General features: G+C 56.6%; 6 protein-coding genes across 6 annotated transcripts; 4 read left to right on the top strand and 2 right to left on the bottom strand.

The window, feature by feature from the left end:
- Positions 1 to 841: 841 nt before the first annotated feature.
- On the top strand, positions 842 to 2,894 carry F5Z01DRAFT_696319 (uncharacterized protein; the record flags this gene model as incomplete). Its single annotated transcript, XM_046266284.1, has 3 exons — positions 842 to 854; positions 912 to 1,606; positions 1,656 to 2,894. 3 exons carry the CDS (start codon positions 842 to 844, stop codon positions 2,406 to 2,408), a joined length of 1,461 nt encoding a protein of 486 aa, XP_046120903.1. The 3' UTR covers positions 2,409 to 2,894.
- Positions 2,779 to 5,035, bottom strand: F5Z01DRAFT_647242 (ATP-dependent RNA helicase eIF4A). The gene is made up of 4 exons (XM_046262969.1): positions 4,691 to 5,035; positions 4,363 to 4,440; positions 3,882 to 4,306; positions 2,779 to 3,828 (listed from the first exon to the last, which is right to left on the bottom strand). The coding sequence occupies exons 1-4, from the start codon at positions 4,722 to 4,724 to the stop codon at positions 3,175 to 3,177; spliced, it is 1,191 nt and encodes a 396-aa protein (XP_046120902.1). The 5' UTR covers positions 4,725 to 5,035; the 3' UTR covers positions 2,779 to 3,174.
- Positions 5,036 to 5,079: 44 nt separating this feature from the next.
- On the top strand, positions 5,080 to 7,286 carry F5Z01DRAFT_647241 (uncharacterized protein). The gene is made up of 2 exons (XM_046262968.1): positions 5,080 to 5,675; positions 5,772 to 7,286. The coding sequence occupies exons 1-2, from the start codon at positions 5,404 to 5,406 to the stop codon at positions 6,946 to 6,948; spliced, it is 1,449 nt and encodes a 482-aa protein (XP_046120901.1). The 5' UTR covers positions 5,080 to 5,403; the 3' UTR covers positions 6,949 to 7,286.
- Positions 7,287 to 7,957: 671 nt separating this feature from the next.
- On the top strand, positions 7,958 to 10,600 carry F5Z01DRAFT_443274 (uncharacterized protein). Its single transcript, XM_046259794.1, has 3 exons — positions 7,958 to 8,985; positions 9,042 to 9,719; positions 9,769 to 10,600. The coding sequence occupies exons 1-3, from the start codon at positions 8,051 to 8,053 to the stop codon at positions 10,322 to 10,324; spliced, it is 2,169 nt and encodes a 722-aa protein (XP_046120900.1). The 5' UTR covers positions 7,958 to 8,050; the 3' UTR covers positions 10,325 to 10,600.
- On the top strand, positions 10,601 to 12,260 carry F5Z01DRAFT_443191 (snare associated Golgi protein-domain-containing protein). The gene is made up of 2 exons (XM_046259793.1): positions 10,601 to 11,595; positions 11,671 to 12,260. The coding sequence occupies exons 1-2, from the start codon at positions 10,877 to 10,879 to the stop codon at positions 12,086 to 12,088; spliced, it is 1,137 nt and encodes a 378-aa protein (XP_046120899.1). The 5' UTR covers positions 10,601 to 10,876; the 3' UTR covers positions 12,089 to 12,260.
- A 10-nt stretch (positions 12,261 to 12,270) lies between these two features.
- F5Z01DRAFT_443048 (uncharacterized protein) lies at positions 12,271 to 14,540 on the bottom strand. Its single transcript, XM_046259791.1, has 2 exons — positions 14,237 to 14,540; positions 12,271 to 13,767 (listed from the first exon to the last, which is right to left on the bottom strand). The coding sequence occupies exons 1-2, from the start codon at positions 14,363 to 14,365 to the stop codon at positions 12,433 to 12,435; spliced, it is 1,464 nt and encodes a 487-aa protein (XP_046120898.1). The 5' UTR covers positions 14,366 to 14,540; the 3' UTR covers positions 12,271 to 12,432.
- Between the last annotated feature and the right edge of the window lie 11 nt (positions 14,541 to 14,551).

Below are 14,551 nucleotides of genomic sequence, written 5' to 3'. Positions count from 1 at the left end.
GTCCCTCCAGTCCAACGACCAATCAGCCCCTCATCGCCCGACGCCCGCCTTGCTCTTTGCAGATTCAAGCAGGAGACACAGCAAAGTCTTGGTTGTCTTGCTGTTTGCCATCATGTTTCTCCAGTCGTTGGCAAGGATATGGCCGTGGAGGTGCTGCAATGGTCGTTCTTGGCTCGAGGTCTCGCCACTAGATACTCCTCAGCTCGCCATCCTCACATCGAGTCAAGACTCAACTCCTCCCCAGTCGCAAAACTCCTCTTCTCGTGGAGAACGCCTTTAGTTGCCTTGTTGCAAGAGCTCTACGTCGAACAAGTATATGTGATTCTGTCTTCGCTCGCCAGACTACGCTCGCTGAGTGACGCTATTTTGGAGTCCTTCCGGTACTCGAGCTTACACCAATCCGCTGGTTCACACGGCTAGCCGCCGGGTGGGAGCGTCGTGGGCGTCTAACCATCCACATCTGCTGGTCACTCGATCTTGATCAAGAACCTGCCTATCAGGAGGCGTCTTCGTGGTCTGTCAAGCTTCTAGGTAAGCCCCATCTCCTCTCTCCCCTGTCATGGGCGCCTGTCTTTCGTCGAATGGGCTGCTCTCGTTGCCGCGTCACTCTGTCGCTTCAAAACCCAATGCGTCCCTCTTCGTATGCCTTGGTCCATTTTCCCTCTCCCTTCTCGGATAGCTGGTCTCTCTATCTTGTGTCATTCTCCTTCTCTTGCGCAAAAGCTTGCCGTAGACTGTGTCTGGGCATACTTCCTCATCAACTGCATCGATCTCTCCTCCAGTGGCCGACTGCATCTTTCGAAATTCTTCATATTGGTTCTTAATACTCATTCTCTACACAATGCCGGGACGAGGTCCGTCACATGGAACAGGAAACACTGAAAGTGCGAGACGACTGACCAGAACTGCAGACGAGAAAAGGCGGCCTGCCGCCCTCAACCTCACACCAGCACGCACTGGTACATCGGACTCTTCATCATCAGACAACTCGCTCAAGCCGCGGACGCCTCGCTTTATGGAGGCCACGACTGTACACTCGCCTATTGAAGCAAAGTCCCCCTTCGCAGACCCCGAGAAGTCACACATGGCCCAAGCGCAACCAGGTGACATTGGGTTCGGATACATCAACAACCGCGAGTCCATAGCCGTGCCAATGACGCCCAAGACTCCCCTCAAGAGCGCCATGAAGGTGCCGGGGACGCCGGCGAGGAAGTTTGACAACCCCCTCAGCCCGACATTCCGTGAGGACATTCTCGAGAAGCAGGAGAGCGCCACGGACAAGGAGCAGGCCCGCGACATCAAGATCAAGACCCGCGTACGCCTCGCCAAAGTTGCTCTCCGTGGTGTCAACTTCAGTTGCGCCCTGATCATCCTTGCCATGCTGTCCTCCAGTTTCGCCATCTTCAACGCCACCAAGACCCTGCCCAGCCAGAGCAAGATGCCCGCCTGGGCCGAGAATACCAATACCTGGCCTCAGATTCTGGTGCTGGTCATGGCCTGTCTGACACTGCTCGCATGTATTGTTGTGTTCTGTGCCTACTTCCGTGGGGGTCACAAACGAGCTGAGAAGGTGGCCACCTACTATACTATGTTTGCACTTGGCTGGGTACGTACATTCCTACCCTGTCCATGCTTCACCTTACTGACAGACACAGTTCATTGTTAGCATGGTCTTGTGGGCTGTCACTGCTGCCGTCTTCCAGAACTCGCGCAGTAACTCAGACAACAAGGACATGTGGGGTTGGTCCTGCGTCCAGAATACCCGTTCAACTGTCTACGGTGACAAGGTCGACTACCAGCTCATCTGTCGCCTCCAGAACTGGACCCTGATCTGCATCATCATTGAGGTTGTGATCGAGGTCATCTGCATCACGCTCTACAGCATCGTCTTCTACCGCTACTACACCAAGCGCCGTCTTGCCAAGTCCATGGATCTCCGTGACCGCGCCCGCTCCGATCTCTACCTCGCTCAGCTGCGCAGCCAGTCCGCCCCCAACACGCCCGGCTTTGGTCCCAAGTCTCCTGCTCTGAGCCAGTACGCCATGTCTCCGCGTCACCCCCCGGCTGCCTTCCGCAACCTCGCCGACATTGAGGAGAGCCCCTTTACCCCTGGTGGTCGTGTTGCCGAGCCAAGCTCGCAGTTCTCTCCCTCGCAAACCCAGTCTGGCTTCGTGCTCCAGGCTCCCCCAGTCAAAGCCCCCTCGGCAACTCCCAAGACTAAACAGGCTGCGTTCGTCGCCGAGGAGCCTGTCCGCCAACCCTCACCTCCTCATATTCATGTCCAGCCTCCTGCTGCAGCAGCAGACGACGAGCCCGTCTATGATGCTGTGCCGATTCCCGGCGCCTACGCTGGCCAGGCCATCAAGAGCCCGCCGCCCAACCAAGTTTCCTTTGGTCAGGCGAGCTAGGCGATCGATCGATGGATGGCTGCGTGCGTTGCATTTACTGACATGAACTTCTCTGGGCTGGCGGACTTTTGGCGGGGCATTATACCAGGGGCGTTACAGGATCATTCATACACACCCGAGATGTGTGGAAAGAAGAAACATGGAATTTCCTCTTGGACACAGGCATCTCTAGTTTTTCGTATGTATAATTTGGTATGCGCTCAATAGGCGTGATGAAGTAGAATGAGCTAGAGAAATGAGACATTTACACAAGATACCACGAGCAGTCCCAGGTGTTCGCTGACGATGATGGTGATGATGATTCGATGTAGTTACGGCGAGAGAGATAGGCGTGGATAGCAAGAACAATCACAGCAGGAGGCGACACAGGCATTTTTAAATTTTTGATTCATTTCGTGAGAAGGACCCCGTAAATACATAAACAGCCGCGGAACAGCATAAAGGTCATTGCATTACTTTTTGGCGGCCCTGATGCACCTTTTTTTGTCGTTAAGGCGCTGAGGGCTTCCCGAGCCTTCATCACGGTGCCATTCTTCATTGCTTTCTCCCCGGGCAGAGACGTCCCCAGACCACATTCCTTTTTGTGGCAGCCTGGAATAGCCCTCTAAAAACGGAATCGAAGTTCTATCATCACTGGACAGTAAAAATTCTGACAAATGAAAAGTTTTGTGCCTGAACAGTCCTTGTGTCGTCGAGTCGCTTCAAGTAGATAGGGCTTCGATGAGCGGGAGGACCCAGGCGTATACGTCGTATTCAGACTCCACACTTAGATGAGGTCGGCCACGTTCATGGGCATTTCCTCAATCTGGGTGCTGTAGAACTGCTCGATCTCGCGCATCATGCGGACATCGTCGGCGGTGACGAAGTTGATGGCGACACCCTTTCGGCCGAAACGGCCACCACGACCGATGCGGTGGATGTAGTTCTCACGGTTGGCGGGGAGATCGTAGTTGATGACCAGGGAGACCTGCTGGACATCGATACCACGGGCCAGGAGGTCAGTGGCGATCAGGACACGGGAGGAGCCGGAGCGGAACTCCTTCATGATCAGGTCACGCTGAGCCATCTCCATGTCACCGTGCATGGCCGAGACAGTGAAGTCACGGGCAGTGAGCTTGTCGGTGAGCCAGTCGACCTTGCGGCGGGTGTTGCAGAAGATGACAGCCTGGGTGATGGTGACGGTCTCGTACAAGTCGGACAGAGTGTCGAGCTTCCACTCCTCCTTCTCGACGGCGATGTAGAACTGCTTGATACCCTCAAGGGTGAGCTCATCCTTCTTGACGAGAATACGGACGGGGTCGCGCATGAACTTGGTGGTGACCTCAAGGACGTCCTGGGGCATGGTAGCGGACAGGAGCACGACCTGGGTGGACTGGGGAAGCAGCTGGAAGATGTCGTAGATCTGCTCGGTGAAACCACGCTGGAGAACATTGTCAGTACGTTGCATCGCATGGAAGGCTGGATTCATCTTACAGAAAGCATCTCATCGGCCTCGTCGAGGACGAACATCTTCATGGAGTCGGTGCGCAGGAAGCGGCGCTGGATCATGTCCTGGACACGACCGGGGGTACCGACAACGACCTGAGGACCGTCCTGGAGGGCCTTCATGTCATCGCGAACGCTGGTACCGCCAATGCAGGCGTGGCACTCAATGTTCATGAAGTCGCCAATGGCGACAACGACCTTCTGGATCTGCTGGGCCAGCTCACGGGTGGGAGCAAGGATCATGGCCTGGCAGGCCTTGACGCTGGGGTCGATCTTCTGGAGGACGGAGATGGAGAAGGTGGCGGTCTTGCCAGTACCGGACTGGGCCTGGGCAATGACGTCGTGGCCCTTGATGACGGGCATGATAGCGCGCTGCTGGATGGCAGAGGGACGCTCGAAACCGTAGGCGTACACTGTGGGAATTTGGTCAGACTTGTTTCGTTGATTTGGCCAAGGGCGCTGGACTAACCACCACGGAGGAGCTCCGACTTGAGGCTCATGTCATCGAAGGAGTCGACAGTCTCGTCGTAGTTAGACTCGATCTGGCCTGGAAACAGAGTATCAGCATCGCGCTCATGATAGATGATTGGTGGTCGTTCGCATCGCATCGCCGCTTGGACTATTTCCTCGTCGTCGCCTGGATGGCGGGGCTGACTGGGGTTTGAAGCAGTCGAGGGCAACAAGCCCACAACCCTTGGCGACTTGCCCCTCAGTCGCCCACGCGGGGAGCTTGTACCAAGCGACAAGAGCGACAGGACGAGACCGATAATAAAATGGTGCGCAGGATCTTTACTCACCCTCAGCGACATCCTCGAGACCTTTGTCAGCCATGATTGCGGTTTGGTGGTTATAAAGGCTAGATCAAGCACAGCTCGACCTAGACTTGAGAGATCGTGGGGTTGGTGAAGAGGAAAAAAAAGTCGCAGAATCCTCCAACGGGGGGCTGCGAACGGGTTGCGAGTAGAAAGTAAAGTCGACTAGATCCAAAGGCACTCGAGTAATACGAGGGCCGGCTGAAATCTAGGAAGAGGTTCTTTGTTCTTGGATGATCAGGATTTTCCCTTTGAAGGTTGAAGGAGAGAGAGAAAACTTGGGTCGAGGGGCGCTCTTGAGGTATGGGATTTTTTCGACGAGTGGCCTGCCCGCTCGAGTAGTGGAGCCAATCACGAGTCTCTGGAGGACTTCAAAGTGGGCCTCACCGCTATTCGCGAATTTTTGGGTTTCTGACTTTTTTTTTTACAGCACCTCTCTCAGTAGTTGGGAGTATACTGACACTGGCGGCGCCACCAACAATTGACCCTGTTCGACAATGCCCTGGCAGTCCAGCCCCGTCTTGTGACATTGGACATGAGCTGAGAACGAACAGTCATCTTTGAGCCTCACACACCCCTAGAGTCCTGACTTGCGACAGCGTATCCCTGGACCACACTTCGACATTTATTTGTGACTCACCTTCTGGGAGCATTGAAGCTGAGTTTAGCTCACTAGACTTCACGCCTAGATACCCGCCATGCCTTCAGCCGTGCCTGTTGAGAATGGGCTTGACCAGGCATCTGACTCTATTCCGAGTCACCCTCTAGGAGTCAAGCCTCTGGGCAACCAGTACTTCCACGGTGGTGAAATCGCTAGGAGCGCCATTGGAACATGGGCCTCGCTTCCTGATGAGATGCTGACAGTCCTACTCGAGCATTTGGATGTACCTGGTCTTTTCAACCTCGGGCACACTTGCAAGTACTTTTACGCCTTTTGTCACCTTGACGACTTTTGGAAAGCGCTTTTCCTGTAAGAGACCACCCAGGACGAGGAACCCGCCTTATGAGTCGATCTTCACGTCACAAATAGATCAACCAGAAATCCCGGCCGCTGACATGCCAATAGGTCACAACAAGCCGACAGTGTCAACCCAGTGCGCTGGGCCGGGACTTGGAGGTCAACTGTGCTAGGTCTCCAGGAGCAACCTTGCAGGCAGATCGACTGCAGCAACGTTTTTTCCGATGTACTGCACCGACCCTTTGCTTGCAGTAATATCAATCTACAAAACTACGTCATGGGGATACCCAAAGCAAACCAGATTCGACGGTTTGATAACCTGAGCTACGAGGAATTTGCAAAGCACTGGACGAGCGAGCCGTTCGTCTTGTCGCAATGTATCCAAGATTGGCCTGTCACCTCTCAATGGACTATTGACAGTCTGCTGAAAGATTATGGCGACATCACTTTTCGGGCGGAGGCAGTGGACTGGACCTTCAAGACTTACTGCCAGTACATGATGGATAACGCGGATGAAAGTCCTTTGTATCTGTTCGATCGCGGCTTTGCCGAGAAAATGGGCATCAAGGTCGGGCGAGATGCAGACGACGCAGCCTACTGGCGCCCTGACTGCTTTGGACCGGACTTTTTTGAGGTCCTGGGGGACGAACGACCAGCTCATCGATGGCTCATTGTCGGCCCTGAGCGAAGTGGCTCGACATTCCACAAAGATCCCAACGCCACGAGCGCTTGGAACGCTGTGCTCCAGGGGTCAAAGTACTGGATCATGTTCCCTCCCACTGCACAAGTGCCGGGCGTCTATGTCTCCAAGGACAGCAGTGAAGTCACGAGCCCGTTGAGCATTGCCGAGTGGCTCCTGACTTTCCACGAGGAAGCAAGGCAGTTGCCTGAATGTGTGGAGGGAATCTGTGATGCAGGAGAGATCCTGCACGTACCAAGCGGCTGGTGGCACCTAGTGGTGAATCTAGAGGCTGGGATTGCCTTGACGCAGAACTTTGTGCCCAAGTCGCCGAGCCTGCACCACTTGTCCGAGGCCATCTCTTTCCTGCGTGACAAAGCCGATCAGGTGTCGGGTTTCCGCCCTCACATTGAGAACCCATACGAGCTCTTTGCGCAGAGACTTGGGTCAAGCTACCCCGAAGCGCTCGAGAAGGCAGTGGAGCTGGCAGACCGGAAGAGTGGCAAGAAACGGAAATGGGATGCTGCCGTGGCTGTTGACGAGACGGAGTCAGGGGGTGGTGGATTCAGCTTTGGCTTTGGAGGCGATGATGATGACATTCCGTGAAGAGGACAGTGGAAGCTCAGAGCTGTCTGAAGCCAGCGCAACCTCGGAGATATGTTATTTACAATGCCTTCTACTTACCCCACGAGGGCGACCTCGATTGACCAAAGTAGTCAAGATAAGATGACGAAGGGTAGTGGCTGCAGCGGCCATGATCTACATCCACATATTAAGTAGGTTAGACCATCACCGCTAAGAGTCTTAAGACTCCTGCGAAGATGAGATGACACAACTTGAAGCCCTTGAAGATCCTAGCTCTGCTCCCTCAGTCGATGCCCCATCAGATACTTGTATCCATTAGTGATTCAGCGCCTGTATCGTACTACCTTAATAATATATGCTGATGAGCGCAGGTCAACTACTGGTCTAATAGTACGTAGCACCTAATTCAGGTCGTTGCTACTGGACTAGACTTGGTGATCGTTCGCCCAGGCTGCCATTCTTACTGGAGCGCGGGCCAGGCCACGCTAGGTTGACCACTGGCCCTGGATGGCCCACCTGAGCTCCAGTCCCCGCAGGCTCGATCGACCCTTGCTTGCACTGGCCTGGGCAGGAGCAGTTGGCAGCAGCCCCGAGCAGCAGGAGCTCTGGCCGAAAGTCCAGTCCGTCAAGCAAACTCCCATCACCGACAGACAACTTGAGCCAACCATCAATGCCCATGTACGATCATCGCGCGACGCACGCAATGTAAGCCGCTCGACGGCCACTTGGTTGCGCATTTCCATCGCCATCGTTCCCGCGCCACTGCTCTACCTGTTTAGCTTTGTTCGTGCGCCTTCTTGTCTGCGACATTTGCGTTTCATCAGCATCTCGTCTTTGTCCAAAGAAAAGGGTCAGTGCCACAAGAACGCCCCCCTCAATCTTAACACCCCCGGATCTGTTCCCATCATTCCTCGTACTCAACTAGACCATGACTGACACCGGATCAACCATCCAGATCATCAGCCGATTCATACGTTTCGTCCTTCCACTTCCTGCCCCCTCGACCGTCGATGATCCGAGCCGCAACCTACTTCCGCAATAACGCCACGCCCAAGACAGACCCTTGACGGACTAGACTGCGAGGCGCCTTTCCCGAGTCCGATACCACCGACGCAACGCCATCATGGTGTCCGACGAGCATTACGACATATGCTTGCCCGTTCTGCAAGACGTCAGCCTTGAAGATGAAGACAAGACCGACAAACTGGAGGAGGTCTTGAAAGCGCAGACAACTCTGAGCGGGCGCTCGCTGGACAACGCCGTGCTCGACGTTCTATGGAGGTACAGAGACGGCGGGGCTGTATCGGCATCGCCTCCTCCCATCCGACACTCTATTCTCCGCCGAGGCTCACCGTTGTCGTTTCGATCCCCAACTCCCATGTCCGGCTCACCGAGACTAGGCGTGAGTCCGCTTGCGCCACCGGGCTTTGTGCCTTCCTCCTTCAACCGAACAGTGGCGGCATCGCCTTTCTCTTCTCCCCGAGCGTCGCCCCGTCCCGTCTTCGCAACGCCCGTCGTCCCACCAGCCATACCCCACAGTCCGAGCCTTACAGCTTATGAATTCGCAAACGACCTGACGCCCGCGACAGAGATTCTGGGGGACTACCAGACAGAAAATGTGGAATGGCTCACCAATGATGATGTTGCCAGCGTCACCTCTTCTGTGGGCACACCTAGTGGTCTCAACGCGACGGCTCCGGAATTCTCCTCCTCCATGTCTTCGCAACAGGTGGACATGTCTCCGTATGACATTTTGCGTTCCATCCTTGGCCACACACGCAGCGACGAAGATATCGAGACCGCTCTCGCGGCTCATGGCTACGATCTCTCGGCAACTATCACTTCCATCATGGAGAACCAGCCATTAGACGAGGGCGCACCGCTTCATGACGAACCTAAGAATATCCTGGTTGGCAAGTCTCTGAACCCTGAGGCTCGCCCCAGCACGCCTGTTGGTCCAGGAAAGTCGGGCGTGATTTGCAAGTTCTACATGTCGACTGGTCAATGTCTGCGGGCCGATTGTCGATTCAGCCACGACCTCAGCAATCATCTGTGCAAGTGAGTGCCGCACCTTGACCACGCATTTATGACACGCACGCTAACGTTTCCCGCGGGTACTGGATGATGGGCAACTGCCTCGCTGGGGAAACATGTATTTTTTCCCACGATCCGACCAAGCTAATGACGAAGCTCTCGCTCGACGGATCGCAGACGCCGCCTCTGAAGGGACAGAAAGACCTGCAGCTGGGGGACTTTTCCTCGTTCCCCTCGTTGCACGTAACAAGTGACCAGTACGGCGAACGTTCAAGCAGCCCAGCTTTCGGCGCTGGTTTGACGCCACCGCCAGGCTTGCGGCCCTTTTTCAGTGGCGATGGCCAGCGCCCACGGTCACGGCCGGGCAGTAGGCAGCAGCCGAGGGAGCCCGCGCCCATTGCGCCGGCGCTAGACGACACGGAGGCTTTCCCCTCGCTAGGGTCTGCATCACTGTCCAAACAGGTCAGGAAGCAGCCAGGCAAACGCACAAAAGAGAGTGCTACGCCAAGCTCCTTGGCCGACGTTGTGAAGATGAGCCCCTCTCCAGCCTCGTCGCCACAGCTGGAGCCCAGGAAGCTTGCACGAAACGGCAGCGCTACTGCTATCAAGAACGGCGAGAACAGTGCAGCTGCGCAGTCCATCCCCAGCCCGAAGCACATTCCGTGGCTGGAAACAGGCGAGCGGGCCAACAAGGCGTACCTCAAGGCGCGCCAGGAAGCTATCAAGCACGGCGGTCTCCGCAACAAGTTTCTACAGAGGTGGGTATTTGCTTGAGCTTGTGATGTATTCTGTGTCTGACTTGGACAGTGCTGCGCAAGCCTGGAACCGCAACGATGCGCGAGCAGCCAAAGCGCTGAGTCTCCGTGGTCAAAGCGAGAACGACCTTATGCGCAAAGCACACCGCGAGGCCGCACGCGAGCTATACGAGGAGCGGAACAAGAATCGCACCGGGGGGACAGAGATGTACGTCGATCTGCACGGACTGCACCCCGAGGAGGCCGTCGAGTACCTGGAGAAGGTCCTCTTGGAGAGCAGCAAGGAAAGCAAGCCCATTTATGCAATCACCGGGTCCGGACATCACAGTAAGAACGGCAAGGACAAGGTCGGCAAGGCTATCAGAAACTTTCTGAATGAGTGGCGGTACGCTTATCGCGAGTTTTCGGTGCCTGGGGACCGCAACAGTATGGGCGGTATCCTGGGCATTGATCCCAGGAGCTGGGACAAGACTCTGGCCAAGGACGGCGTGAACGGCCCTGCGGAGAAGACCGCACCAGTGGACATTCTCGATCAAGCTGTCGAAATTGGGGATGGCAAGGTGAGGCTGTTGGTGAGAGAGCCGCCCAAAGGCCCCAGCAGGCGGTGACGACGCCGGCCCAAATCAGTAAAAAGAAAATCCACATCTACAGTTATCACAAGTCGCAATGCAGTGTTTACCTCGTAGCTCATGAAAATAAAGGGGTCCGTCAGGGGTCCTTCACGATCCAACGCACGTGGGGAATCTTGGTCATGAACAATTAATTAGTGGGGGCAGTACCTGCCATTTGTTGCTCCGTAGCTGCCGGTCATCGTCGGCATCCGTCATATCTGCCTGTCTGACTGTGACTGTCTGTCTCACTTCATCCAAGCAGCCACTCGCTCGCTTCATCATCACCAAACCGACCTGCGTCGCGTCTGGCTGGCTGGCATTTCTTACCTGGCCCATTCCGCCGTCCTGGGATCTCTCGATACACGTTCACATCACGACATTCGTTCGTCTGTCCATCTCCCTCCACCCCGACTGCGACTGCGACTGCGACTGCGACGCATGCGAGCCACGCCAAGTTCATACCAAGGCAGACTTGTTCTCCCTTGACCAACAAGCACGCCAGCCTTCCACGAGCCACCGCAACGCATCGTCGTACAGAAGATTGCCATTATGCCGGCCGACTACTCCACGGCGGCGCAGAACCTCGCCGTCTCTCCCTCCAATTCACGATCGTCCTCGCCGCCGCCGTGGGCACGCCATGGCTCCTCGAGCAACGTCCGCCGTCTCTCGTCCGCGCGCTTCCGCAACTCGCCACGGCTGCGCCAGGCGTGGACGACCCTTGACGCCTGGAACAAGTACACCATCGAGACATACAGCCGCATGACCGTGCTGCAGCGCATCGTAGCCGGCGCAGGCATCATTGCCGTCTACGCCCTGATCATCCTGGGTTGGGTCTACTCGCACCGGCTGTTCGACTGGCTCGCCGGCGTGTCGCAATCCTGGCGCGAGCTGCGCGGCGGCTGGCTCATCATCTTTGCCCTCGTCTTCGCCGCGGCCTTCCCGCCCATCATAGGCTACTCGACGTTCACGACCATCAGCGGCTTCGTGTACGGGTTCCCTTGGGGATGGCCCGTGCCCGCCCTGGCCTGCACGGTAGGCAGCCTCTGCGCCTTCATCGCGGCCAGGACTGTCCTGAGCAAGACGGTCGATCGCATGGTGGGCAAGGACGCGCGGTTCGTGGCCCTGGGCCAGGTGCTGCGGCGGGACGGCATCTGGTACCTGACCGGCATTCGCTTCTGTCCGCTGCCGTTCAGCATGAGCAACGGGTTCCTCGCCACCATTCCCAGCATCACGCCTACGGCCTTTGCGCTGTCAACGGCGTTGTCGAGGTATGTTCACCTCTAGTGCAGATTGCACACACCCCACTCCCTAAACAAGGACGAATACTGACTCCCTCTCTCTAGCCCCAAGCTGCTCGTGCACGTGTTTATTGGGAGCCGCCTCGCCATCCTCGCCGAGTCGGACGATAAGATGTCATGGGGCGACAAGATGGTCAACTACCTCAGCATGGCCGTCGGCGCCGGCGTCGGCATTACCGTGGGGTACATCATCTACAAGCGCACCATGGCCCGCGCCGCCGAGATTGCGCACAGCCAGGCCCGGGAGGACGAGGAAGCCGAAGAGGGCCGCGCGCACGGTGCCTACCTCGACCGCGAGGACACACTGATGGACCCGGAGGACGCCGCCAACCTGATGACGGACGATGACCTGTCGCTGTGGGAGACGCAGGTCGACGAGGACGCTGACTATACGAGTGACGGTCCCAAGTCGACGAGCAAGGCGTCGAGCCCTAATGAGGCTGGTCGACGTTCGCCTTGGTGAGCATGCATATACGAATGACATGATTGCGATTCGCACATTGGATATACTAGGGTTCACTATACGAGATGGGACAGGGATATGACTAGAAGGTGGCGAGGCGTTCCGGTATCCAAGACAATAGATGGATGGGGGGCCTTGTTTTGAATATAGCACACACAAAGCCCATTTTGATACGTGCGAAGGAAGACCTTGTGATTAATATTAAAGCAATGTTTGTCTGTCTGCCAATCTGTCTGTCATTGATTTCAAGTTAAATAATCATATGCTATGCTAATGCCCAACGCCGTCGCTTGTGAAACGAATCGCTATTACAATTTGCAAATTCTCAAAAAAAGTTGGAACAATCATGGATGGCTGGGCCTGTATTGGCTCATGATCTGCATGGCCTGCTCGACAGGGTAGCCGATGAAGACAGGACCGTTAAAGACCATCTGCGGCGTACCAGACGTCGCCTTGACCGAGTCCGGGCTGATGAAGGCGGGTTGCGCCAATGGTGTTGGCTGAGGGACAGACTCCTTGGCGGGACTCGGTGTGTGCGGCGCCGGCGGGTGAGGCGTCCGCGTCGTGGGAGACGTGGGTCGCTGATGACTTGCCATGCCCGCCGCCATGGCCTGCATCTTGGTGTGGTCAAAGGGACACTTCTTGGCCGGTGTCTTGGCGCTCCGCGAAGGGCTGGGCATACGGACGGGCGCGGGTGGTGGGGAGAAGGGGACCTGGTCGTCGTCGTGTGAGTCGAAGACGGGGACACTGATGCCCCAAGGACGGCTGGGCGACTCGCCGACTCGAACTTCCTTCATCGGGCGGTCGAATCGACTCTCGCGGTCGCTCTCGGCGTTCTCTTCGACGACCTCGTCCGCGGCCGAGCCGGTCGTTTCGGTGATGGCCCGAGCCCAGTCCTTGACGCGCTCGTTGGAGACCTTGTCCACCTCGCTGGGACGGCGAGGCTGACCTTGCTGCGATTCCGGCAGCATGGACTGATGCAGTTGGCCGAGATCCTCAATCATGTTGATCATGCTACCGTACTTGTTGTCGAGCTTCCGGATCTGGTCTTCGTTGTGCTGATACCGGCGGAGGCAGACCTCATGGCTGCGAGGCAGCTCATGCTTATGCGTCTCCACATAGTGAGCAATCTCCTCGGCCGAGTGCTGGTCGAGGAAGCGGATGGGACACTTGCTACCGTTCGCGTCCTGTGCGCCGGTAGTTTGCGACGTCGCTTCCTCGTACATGGCCGCACAGATGGGGTCGGCGGAGTGATGTGGTGTTGTGTCGGGTGGCATGTTCTTCTCATGGTCGTCCGCCTCGTGCCTCTCGCCAGAGGCCACGAGCGGCGGCGGCTGGAAGGGACAGTCGAGGTTGCCCCTCTTGCCCTGGACGGTGAAGTCCTGCTCCAGGGCCGTGGACATGGAGCTCTTCTCCTCCCCCGAGGTGTGCGAGTAGGCGTCTCGGGTGGAGCCGGTGGTCTTGCTGGCCTCGCCCAATGAAGCGAGCTGCGACGCAACACGCCGTCCGTCGCGGATGACTAATGCGACCTGATGCTGAGACTTGGGTGAGCCCTTTCGTGGCAGGGGCACGGATGAGTTCTCGTCGATGGAGGTGTTGTGAGGGGGCAGTTGGAGATGGGCGAGTGCCTCCGTTATCTCTGGCGTTGCGGGAGCATATTTATCGGCCAGGTACTGCAGCTTTACGAGGCGAGGGGTCGTTAGCAATGTCGACATGTGGAAAGGTGCAAGGTGTGTAAGAGGAGAAGGGTTCCAAAGGAAATAAAGTATTGTCAGAGGTTTGAAAAATGTTTTCACTCTTGGCAGACGATGCTGCTCGTGATCTAGAGCTAAAGATTATTCATCATGTTGGAACGGTTGGTGGAATGACGCGGGAGGCTGCTTGTATGTATGTATGCGACTGCGTTCACCCAACTGCTGCAAAGGACAATGACTGGTACGAGAGAACCCCTACGAGGAACCCCAACCGACCGACGTGCGTGATGTGATGTAAGCATCCCGAGCGGTCTCGGCGTCGGACTGAAGGTGGTGCCTGCGGAGGGACCCAAGCCGAGGTCGCAGCAGCAGAGGGTGAGCACAGTACCTGCAGGTACGTACAAACAAACACACGCCTGAAGGGGAACTTGAGAGACGGAGAGGGCTGGCTTACCTGCTCGTGTGCAAACCGAAGCTTGTGCTCGAGGACGATGCGACGGTCATTCAAGCCTTGGGCCTCATCGGCCAGCTCATTAAAGGCATCGGCAAGGCTTTGGGTGAGCTCGAGATGCGAGGCGCCCATGCCGAAGGATGCCGGAGGAAAAAGGTTGCGGAAGAGGCATCGCGCTGAACGGTGGATGAAGAGAGAAGGGCGGAAGGGTTTTTTGGGCACGCGGCGGATTTTGGTGCTGGAATGGAATGGCCCGGCCAGAGTTGATTCGGTCGGCCACAAGCCACATCCGCACGGTGCACGCGCGCGCAAGCCACA

The sequence above is a fragment of the Emericellopsis atlantica genome, assembly GCF_019669845.1.
Source record: "Emericellopsis atlantica unplaced genomic scaffold F5Z01scaffold_5, whole genome shotgun sequence".
NCBI lineage: Eukaryota > Fungi > Ascomycota > Sordariomycetes > Hypocreales > Bionectriaceae > Emericellopsis > Emericellopsis atlantica.
This window is presented reverse-complemented; position numbering and strand designations above follow the sequence as displayed.

Excerpts from the sequence above, each read along its gene's own strand:
- F5Z01DRAFT_647242 (XM_046262969.1), bottom strand. The coding sequence starts at position 4,724 with ATGGCTGACAAAGGTCTCGAGGATGTCGCTGAGG. Across the intron at positions 4,441-4,690 it reads TCTCGAGGATGTCGCTGAGG|GCCAGATCGAGTCTAACTAC; the intron begins GTGAGTAAAGAT and ends CTCTGTTTCCAG. Across the intron at positions 3,829-3,881 it reads AGGCCGATGAGATGCTTTCT|CGTGGTTTCACCGAGCAGAT; the intron begins GTAAGATGAATC and ends AATGTTCTCCAG.
- F5Z01DRAFT_647241 (XM_046262968.1), top strand. The coding sequence starts at position 5,404 with ATGCCTTCAGCCGTGCCTGTTGAGAATGGGCTTGACCAGGCATCTGAC. Across the intron at positions 5,676-5,771 it reads TTTTGGAAAGCGCTTTTCCT|GTCACAACAAGCCGACAGTG; the intron begins GTAAGAGACCAC and ends ACATGCCAATAG.
- F5Z01DRAFT_443274 (XM_046259794.1), top strand. The coding sequence starts at position 8,051 with ATGGTGTCCGACGAGCATTACGACATATGCTTGCCCGTTCTGCAAGAC. Across the intron at positions 8,986-9,041 it reads CTCAGCAATCATCTGTGCAA|GTACTGGATGATGGGCAACT; the intron begins GTGAGTGCCGCA and ends CGTTTCCCGCGG. Across the intron at positions 9,720-9,768 it reads CGCAACAAGTTTCTACAGAG|TGCTGCGCAAGCCTGGAACC; the intron begins GTGGGTATTTGC and ends TGACTTGGACAG.
- F5Z01DRAFT_443191 (XM_046259793.1), top strand. The coding sequence starts at position 10,877 with ATGCCGGCCGACTACTCCACGGCGGCGCAGAACCTCGCCGTCTCTCCC. Across the intron at positions 11,596-11,670 it reads CTGTCAACGGCGTTGTCGAG|CCCCAAGCTGCTCGTGCACG; the intron begins GTATGTTCACCT and ends CCCTCTCTCTAG.
- F5Z01DRAFT_443048 (XM_046259791.1), bottom strand. The coding sequence starts at position 14,365 with ATGGGCGCCTCGCATCTCGAGCTCACCCAAAGCCTTGCCGATGCCTTT. Across the intron at positions 13,768-14,236 it reads TTCGGTTTGCACACGAGCAG|CTGCAGTACCTGGCCGATAA; the intron begins GTAAGCCAGCCC and ends CGCCTCGTAAAG.